General features: G+C 38.8%; 1 protein-coding gene across 1 annotated transcript in view; it reads right to left on the reverse strand.

Annotated features, from left to right (window-relative positions):
- Positions 1-9908, reverse strand: part of slc7a11 (solute carrier family 7 (anionic amino acid transporter light chain, xc- system), member 11) — a 47534-nt gene that overhangs the window by 12326 nt on the left and 25300 nt on the right. The window contains exons 6-8 of the mRNA XM_015386365.1: positions 9262-9306; positions 4559-4682; positions 3340-3346 (exon numbers count right to left, since the gene is read on the reverse strand). Coding sequence (XP_015241851.1) covers positions 3340-3346; positions 4559-4682; positions 9262-9306 — 176 coding nt within the window. The remainder of the gene's footprint in view (positions 1-3339; positions 3347-4558; positions 4683-9261; positions 9307-9908) is intronic.

Consider the following 9908-nt stretch of genomic DNA (forward strand, 5'->3'; position numbering starts at 1 on the left):
CTCCACTGTCGCTACAAGCATGCTTAGTGTGAGGGATTGCTGAAGAGTCAATGAGTCGATGCAATCAGCTGGTTTTCCTTAGATAGAAAACTTTGATTCAATCTGACTGGATGATCTAGTGAACTGTAGCGTGCCTTGAGATGACATGTGTTGTGAATTGGCGCTAAAGAAAATAAACTGAATTGAATTGAATTAAGGAGATTAGTGACGTATGGTTCAAACTGTCCTTCCCATCGAGAAAACATGGTTGAAAAGACATTAAAAAGATGATATGATTTAGGAAAAACGTCAACATTTGGTTGAAAATTGTGGAAAACTGCAATTTTGAGATCATTGAAGGACGTTTGCAGCGACTTTTCTATTTCTATTTATGCACTAAAGTGGGACAAAATCAGAGTGACCAAAAACAGCCCAATTTTCAACAACTATTTCTGGACTTAATCCAGAATATGACGCATCGAACAGATTTGGCCTAAAAGCTAACATCTAAATGGTGTTGGTTTCCATGGGACAGCAGTCACAGTTAAAAGCTGTTGTAATAATTGGACAGATTTAAGGTAAATAATTTTTTCCACTTCCTGTGTCTTACACTGCTACCATTAGAGTTTGTTCACACTGAACATGAACAAGGCCATTTTTTTTGCATGGTTCGCCTGCCGTGGCCAGTTTGACATGCTGTGTGTCTCTTGCCAACAATCGGCACAAACTCCAAAGGTTAAAAAAAGCTGGAAGAATGGATTGTTATGTAGAAGGAACAGAGAGCAGCTCTGATTATTATTGATGCACTAAAACATTTTTATGAACAATAGGGATACATGCCCGTTGAGGTACATTAAAGTGTATGGTTCGTACAAAACTAAAGGGATAAACTAGATTAGATTAGATTCAACTTCACAGTCATTACATAGGTACAGGTACAAGGCAACGTAATGCAGTTTAGGTCTAACCAGAAGTGCAGGATATACAATATTATTACTATAAAATGAATAAATAAAACTAAAACTTGGACAAAAGCTTTCAAAATTAAAGTGCAGTGGAAGGTAATTGCATATTACAGTTAAAGTACGGTATTGCAAATTTAGATGTAAACAACTGGTGCTGTGAATAAACAGTCTGCAGTGCAAATCAATATTCCAGTCAAGGTAAGTAGTGCAAGATGCAATTAAACAGCTGTTACTATAGTAACAGTCAGCAGTGCAAGTGAACATTATAGTATTGCTAATATATAAATAATAATAATAATAATAAATGGAGGCAGATTTGAGGAGGGAGAGGAGAGTCTGTCACTATATGAGCGGAGTGTGATCAGTGAGGATTAGACTTCAATACAGAGGCAGCTCTGGGGAAAATGTTCTTTAGTTCAAAGTTCTTTACTTCCTTTAAACTCAAAGGATATTGACTATGGGTATGCTGGTCTGACAGGGTATGCTGGTCTGACGGGGTATGCTCATCTGCCAGAACACCGGCGGTATGCCGGAGGTCTGGCGTAATGGTTTAACAACACAACAATAGGCCTGTCAGCTACATTATCTGGGTGGGCCCAGATATGGGCTCATATGAAGTAAAACATGTGATAAAGGCTCAGGATACAGTGACAGTTCCATAAATCTGCCAATAAGTTACAATTATGCAATTCTCAGTAGTAAATGATCACAAAAATATTGACTGCGCACCTTGAATGGAACCATTGGTGACAGCGCACCACCAAGCTGGATATACTTTAGTATATTAGCACAACAAGCCATGGGGCTACCCTCAGCTTCACAGCCCCCCTCCTCACCCACGCTCTCTCCATTCATCTCCTGGTCTCAATCTTTACTCACTGTAGCAGCAACGTCCACCTTTGTTTCTTCGGTTCTTTGAAAGAACATGTTTATTTTGAGAAGTTTTTTTCGTCACTTAAGTGCCTCTTTTTGGTTTCCATCGTTGCTAACACATTGTACATAACGGTTGTGGTTTTAATCTACGCTCTAAGTTACCAATAATTCCAAGTGGTTTCTTTTAAGGTCTTTATTGCGCATTGAAACATATTATATGAGTGTATTTTTACCAACCGTCTAATGAACTATAAACAGTTATTAACATAGTAATTAAAAGTCCCACTGCCTGCTTTGCTATTAGGGTCGTGTTTAAACAGCTCACCATCATGTTGAAATCTGCCATGTGTTGCGGTATAAATGTGGTTCGGTGAGGTCAGTCTCTTCAGTGTTCGGTGGGTTTAAGAAGAATCTTTTGCACCATTACATCTGCAAAGAGGCGTCCTAGTCTACAATTGCGTGGGGGACCTGGGTGTCAGTGATGGGGCCCCTAAGTAGCCGTGGGCCTGTAAGCTTAGCGATATTTACTCCATTGGTCTGGTGATGCCAACAAGAACTGCAGATTTTAGTGGGATTATAATCCTGAAGAACTGATGAACAGATGATGTTTATAGATGGACTTTTTCACTTAAAAACAGGTTAAAACTATTTTTGCAGCCCATATAGTAAATAAAGCAAAGCTGCTATCTAGCTGGAAGCTGCAGAACAGAGGAGATAAACAGTCAAAGCAGCTGGACCGTTTGATCCAGCATCAAAGTTTCTGCGTAACACCTTTGTTGCAGTAGAGCTCCATTTATTTACATACACACAGATGAGCCAATGTGCATGGTACCTAACATGACAAAGTAGATTCCTGTAGTTTCCTACTGATCAAACCTACACACTGATCAGCTCTAAAAGAGCAGAAAACATTTTACAATAAAAATCTCTGATTTTGTTTCCATTGTTAAGACGTAGTCTTTATATTGTTTCACATCATCCAAGGAAAAATGGATTTTGTTCCAATGTTACTCAATTCAGTGTAATATTTTAATTAGCATTCTGCACATTAAGCTGTAAATGTCAGACTACTTTAACCCTGATGGGTACTTACTGCTTTGAGCAAGATGCAAATGAAAAAGACCTTTAAATAATCCAGATCTATTCTATTTCTCTTAGCATCCTATAATAGGAGCACGTCTCCTTTTTAGGTCGTCTAACATTACTGATTAGGAAATGCTGTGAGCTTAAGTCCGAGACATGAGTTAGATCTTAAATTAAGTTTCAACATTAACTTCTGTCCACTGTCTTATGGAGGAAGAAAAGAGTGTAATCCTTTTATCATATCGACCTTCTAAAAAAACAGAAATGCTCTTAACATCTTTCTTAAGGCGCTCTTAACACTCGTTGTGCACAGGGCAATAAAGCTAACTGTATTACACAGGAGCAGGGATCCCTCAGTGATTGAGTCTTCCTCAACTAAAGGCGTGCAAATGCACTGATAGTGGTCTGCAGGCTAATAAGGAAAGGTGGCTGTTATTACCGAATGTCTGGGATGTGATTAACATTAACAGGATTGGGCCGGGGCAATTGCATTAGCGGGGAAGCAAAGTTGTCATAAATGCTTCTCTGGTAATGAGATGTTAAGTGCAGGAAGGCGGTGGGGGGGGGGTGAATCACTGCAGTATAAAGGTGAAGCTGTCAAGGTGTGAAGGCAACTTTGTGGTGCAGAAAAACAAAGCCAAACTCTGTTCTGCTGTTTCCCAACATGGAGATCATATTAATGCTCCTATTGTTTTTTATCTTACTTTAGGTCATTGATCAGACTACTGCATTACTGCATAACTGACCCCAAATCAAACCTTTAGCAGGTTTATAAATCAGCTGTTTACTTTTAGGACACATGTGGGATCTTCTCTGTGAACTCCAGCAGGTAACGCTGTCTGGGTTTAATTACTGTTATTTCATAATCAAGCCAAGGAGGGACAGGTGAACAAAGTCCTGTAGATCCTTTGGTTAGTGCAACCTGCTTTTAATCACTAAGTCATTTATTTGGTTATTCTTCAGAAAGCATGAAACGATTTCAATCTTCCCTTATGAAGCTATAGAAAATACTTCAACATATTTTTATTCAATTTAGGAAGGCTAAATATTCTGGCTTTGATAAAATAATTTTAAGTGCATTTTCTTGTTACTAAAATATGTTATCTTCTCATTTCAATTTTTCAAAGCAAGTTTAAAGACTTTATGGATTTGTTATAGCCGACTGATTTATGAGAAGATTGTATCTCAAACTGAAATCCAAAACAACTGAAAGGTAGAACCTTTGACTGCTTGGCAAATTATATATGTTTACCTTTTGTACCTTTATTTGTTTCACACAGACGGATAAATTAATCCATGGTGGAAACAGCAAAAGTATCCATGTCTGAAAAACCTTTACTCTTCAAAGATGAGCTGTTGTTTTGTTTTTCTTGTCCTCGTATAAAGATTTGATTCTTTCAGAAAACAAAAAGGGAGGCAGAACTGGTCATGTCTCAGCTCCTGATTCCTTCTTTTTACCACATATTGGTGGATTTATTCTGCTAATTCCATCTGACAGAAAATAGGCCATTTATTATATCAAGGAAGGAAGGAAGGAAGGAAGCAAGCAAGCAAGCAAGCAAGCAAGCAAGCAAGCAAGGAAGGAAGGAAGGAAGGAAGGAAGGAAGGAAGGAAGGAAGGAAGGAAGGAAGGAAGGAAGGAAGGAAGGAAGTTCTTACCACAGCGACAGCATCTGAGGCCAGGAGTTCTTCTGCTGACATCACAGTGTAGTAGGCCACATTGGTCAACACATAGCAGAAGGTCACAATAGCCATTGAGATACAGATGGCTAATGGGACCGTCCTGGAAGTAGAAAGATGGTTTAGAAAGAGGTGGGCTGCTAACCTCCTTCTCCTCTTTTTCTTTTAGGTACGTCCAATTTATGGTAAAGTTTGTGACATTTCGAGTAAGAAATAATGTATCATCAAACATCGTCAACATCAGTGTTGTTCAATAGTCTGCAGCCTTCCATGTTTGTTTGGGAGCACTTTTATTATGATATGATGTTATATCGTCTTGTCTGGATGATGATGGGATGTTTGCCAAAGTCTGTCATGAAACAATTTCCATTTAGTTCAATTGGCTAATCTTAATGTTTTTAATTTGCATGACTGCAATTGGACATTTAATGGATCTGTCAGTTTGGCTTCTCATTTTTATCCAATCCTTTGTCTTATAGGATTTTTACGCCATATTACGTGTAATTGGTCACATTACTGTAATTAAATAAAATTTTTATACATTCATATTTTTAAGTAGTTCACAAAGGTTGAACTTTTACTTTACAATCTTTTAAGGTAAGTATGGTCGCTCCAACAGTTTGGCAGCTGCTTTACCAGAGAAAGCAACACTTTGCAGTGGTTTTATGCTAATGTAAGATACTCAATCTTGTTTTGATCAGAGTATAAGCCCCTTTAGAAGAGTTGCATTAAAATGAACTGTGAGAAGATGGTCACAGGAAGCTGAAGAAGCCCTGCAAGGTTATTTTGAGGCTACAGACTGGGATTCACTGTGTCAGCCACATTGAGAGGACATCAACGCAATGAGTGAGTGTTTGACTGACTACATAACATTCTGTGTAGATAACACCATCCCTACCAGAACAATGAGATGCTCCCATTAATAGACCTTGGATGACCAGTTACCCAAAGGAATTGCTAAACAAGAAAAAGGAGTCTTCAGGAATACAGACAGGGGATTAATGAGTATACAGAAGCTACTTAAAGCGACGGTTGGTAATGTTGGAGATTTAGCATGATTTGAAAGCAGCACAGCCCTCACCCCTCCGCTGTGCAGAATAGAGAGCATCCCCTTGATGAGGCTGTTAAAAAAGTATCTTCAGTCAAAGGCTTTCCCAGATCTCTACAGAGGATCCTCCCAGTCTAAAACTACAACCATAATGACTTGTAAAAAGGCATATATATATATATATATAACAACTATTTTTTCTCACCCCTTGTGGGGTGGTATGTGTCATCCTCAAGCTCTGGTCCTCTCGGGTCCTCAGTGTAGGGGTTTCCTGGGAGTTTGAGGGTTCTGCACTGTTCCTAGGACTGTTCCTAGGACTGTACTCTTATGGACCGAGATGTCTGATGTTTTTCCAGGGATCTGCTGTAACCACTCTTCAAGTTTGGGGGCCCTAATGACCATGGGTACCACTGATGCCTTGACCTTCCAGGTTTTCTCCAGCTCTTCTCAGAGCCCCTGGTATTTCTCTAGTTTTTCTATGTAACCACAAAGGCTTTTCCTCTGCTTTTTGTCCACCAGCACAATGTCTGGTTGGTTTGCCATTACCATTCAGTCCGTCTGTATCTGGAAGTCCCACAGGATCTTGGCTCGGTCATTCTCTACCATCTTTGGAGGAGTTTCCCACTTTGTCCCTGTACACTATTCCAGCCACTTGCTTATGGCGCTCCATGTAAGCTTTCCCTGCCAGCATTTTACACCCTGTGGTTATGTGCTGGATTGTCTCAGGGGCCTCTTTGCACAGTCTGCACCTGGGGTCTTGTCTGGTGTGGTAGATCTGGGCCTCTATTGCTCTGGTGCTTAGGGTCTGCTCCTGTGCAGCCATGATGAGTGCCTCTGTGCTGTCCTTCAGTCTGGCTTTGTCTAGTCATTGGTAGGATTTCCTGATATCTGCCACTTTGGTTCTGTTTCGTGGTACAGTACATCCTGTGTACGGGCTTATCCTCCCATGTCGGAACCTCCAGCACCTCATCTTCTGTTCCCCATTGTCTGAGACATTCAGTGAGGATGTCGTCTGTTGGAGCCTTGCCCTTGATGTACTTATGGATCTTGGATGTTTCATCTTGGATAGTGGCTCTTATGCTCACTAGTTCTTGGCCTCCTTCCTTACGGCTGGCATACAGTCTCAGGGTACTGGATTTGGGGTGGTACCCTCCGTGCATGTTGTGGAGCCTTCATGTATTAACATCTGTGGCCTGTACCTCCTCCTTTGGCTAGCTTATTATTCCTGCAGGATACGTGATTACTGGTAGAGCGTAGCTATTTATTAGCCAAGACTTATTCTTGCCATTGAGCTGGCTCCTTAGAACCCGCCTTACTCCTTGGAGGTATTTGGCCGTAGCCACTTTCCTTGTCACCTCTTTGAGGTTCCCATTAACTTGTGGGATTCCAAGGTACTTGTAGCTGTCCTCAATGTCTGTTATTGTTCCTTCTGGGATTGAGACCCTCTCTGTGTGGACTACCTCCCCTCTCTTAGTCACCATCTAACCACACTTCTCTAATACGAATGACTATATATATCCTATAAAGCGGACCTATTTGACAAAGGATGGATGAAAATTACTAGGTTCTAAGGCGGAGGAGGAGAGAAGCTTCATAGATGTAGGGAAAGATGCTGAGATGGGGAAATTATTAGCTTCAGAGAACGGCTGATGAAAGAACATTGGACATTTACAACCATCTCATTTAAAACACTCATAAGATTTATACTGAAACACTAGGGGCCATTATTTACACTGGTCATATACCGTTATTATTGGTGGCTCCTTAAGTGAAAAAAGAAGACCCCATTTTGACTCGTCCCCTTAACATCTCAGGATCTGTTCTGTTTTTTTTTTTTTTTTTATGTATTTGCTTTGAAATTACATAACAGCCTCTAGGCTTTCTTCAAAACCTAGCCTATGAATCACAGAACTATAAAACAGACACTGTATTCATTTGAAGGAATGTTGTTACATCAACTATTACTTGAATATATAAAAGACCTTTTTTTGACAGTATACACCAGGGGTTTGCAACCTCCAGCTCCGGAGCCACGAGTGGCTCTTTGTAACCTCAATAAAGGCTCTTAATAGTGACCTAAAATGATTTTTAAAAAAAACATCTGATGTAGTACTAGTCTGAGAAGCTTTTCTTGGTTCTTTTAATACATTTTTATTGGACTTTCACAATAGAATGACAGTAAAAGAACCAGAAATATGTTTAAAAATCTACTTTCCTTGTCATTAGCTTGAGAATTATGTGGGTTATGTTTTATTGTGTTATTTTTTACATCAAATTATATCCTGTGGATAAAAATCCATGATTCTTTGTAGAATATTTGATGTGTTTGTTATTTTGAAATCTAAAAATGCAACAAAAAGGTTAGTTGTTTCAAAAAGCAACAGATTTTCTCTATCAGATATTTAACAAAAAATAATTAGCCATGTCTTGTTATAATTTTTATACAATATTTGCACAATTAGGAACGACAGGGGACATTTGCTCTTTTAATTTTAAAGTTTTCAGCCCTCTGGTACAAACAGGCTGAGCTACATTTGGTTATAGCTTTAAATGATATCCATCTATCATCTATCTAACAGGTCAGCAGTCCATCCATGTACATAGGGACAATTTAGAGACACCAAATACCCTGACACTCCAATACTACTGAAGCAATAGGAAATAGATATAGCAATACTACTCTTCAGTAGCAATACTACTGAAGAGGAGTATTTCTCCTTGGTCTTTTCTAAATTAATTATATAATTGCCCAGTGTGTGTTTGTTTTCCTGTAATGTCCGGGGTTTTTAGCCCAATGTAAACTGGCCATCAGCACCACATGAGCCTGCAATGATAGGTGGATACAGATAATGGTTTTGTTTTAATTTGACCAACATGTGTTTTATCTGCCTCCTGCCAGAGCAGCTTCTAACTGAAAGGAATCAAAGGGACATATAGAAATGAACAGTATGAAATGAGCTGAGTTTCCACAGGCTACCACAGTGAATGACTAACATGCTTTAATAGTTCATCTTCATTTTTCACTGAACAAAAGTGTCTTCATGTCAGCTTAGCTGGTTATAAAACTATAGATTTTTCTCTAAAAGAGAACAGAGGACAGAATGAGAGCAGTGTGAGATGATGATGTGCAGCAATAAGAAGTTGTTCTATTGGACCAGTCTTTGTTTATCAGGCTGATAAGCTGAGCTTGATGAGAGAAATATGCTCCGAATGGAAAACAAACTGCAATCAGTGGTTTATCTATAGTTTCTTCTATCTTATGTTCATCCATGCTACTTTGTTGTGTGTTTGATCCATAACTCTCATATCTTTATTTTGTTTTTGCCAACTAATGAAGTTGAGGCTGATATGTTTTGTTTGTTGTTGTTACAGAATTTATATCTTTCTCTATCAGTAGATAGTGTTAGTGACATTTCATGGTCCAGTTTGTATTTGAGTATCTTAACTCCATCCTAACATTAGTGATAAATAAGATGATAAAATTCAAACATGCACCAAAATTAGAAGAAGAAATGCAGAGAGCGTTATTTCTCAGGTTGTTTGTGTCATTCATATTGAGGGTTTATCTCATGAAAACGTTTTAGCCGGGGCTTTCTAGTTTATCACCGATCAAGCAGCACATGGTGGAACTTACTTCTCTGGGTTGTCGACCTCCTCCGTTACAAAGTTTAGATAAAACCTGAAAAAACACAGCAAAAAAGAAAATTAAATAACAGCTTTAAAAGTAGATATCAACAGCAACAGATGCAAAGTCCATCTCCTTGGACTGAATATTTCATCACGTAACAATATGTAACCAATTACACTGTTTTCTTTCAATACATCAATGATATATCTGTATTTTAATGGTTTGTATGAAATGTTACTAGTTATTATGATGTTTAGGCCATGTTTATACCTCAGAATGACTTGAAATGGTAAACTGAGAGTTGTTACACAAGACTTAATAAAAGTTACATATCATACAGTCCGTGAGGCAGACACCCTGTCTACTTTTAAGGCTAGGCTTAAAACTTTCCTTTTTGATAAAGCTTCTAGTTAGAGTGGCTCAGGTTATCCTGAGCTATCTCTATAGTTATGCTGCTATAGGCTTAGACTGCTGGAGGACATAGACCACTTTTCATCATTCTAGTCCATTTAAAATTTCCCCACTTTCCTTGATGGGTCCCTTGCTGGTCCTTGGCTTGTTCCCATACAACTGCTTTTTGAACATCAATTTTTGTAGTAAAAAAATATTCTTTCTTTCATGATTTGTGGACATTAAGATCTAAAAAGAAGAAT

This window comes from Cyprinodon variegatus, unplaced genomic scaffold (genome assembly GCF_000732505.1).
Source record: "Cyprinodon variegatus isolate N-32 unplaced genomic scaffold, C_variegatus-1.0 Scaffold366, whole genome shotgun sequence".
NCBI lineage: Eukaryota > Metazoa > Chordata > Actinopteri > Cyprinodontiformes > Cyprinodontidae > Cyprinodon > Cyprinodon variegatus.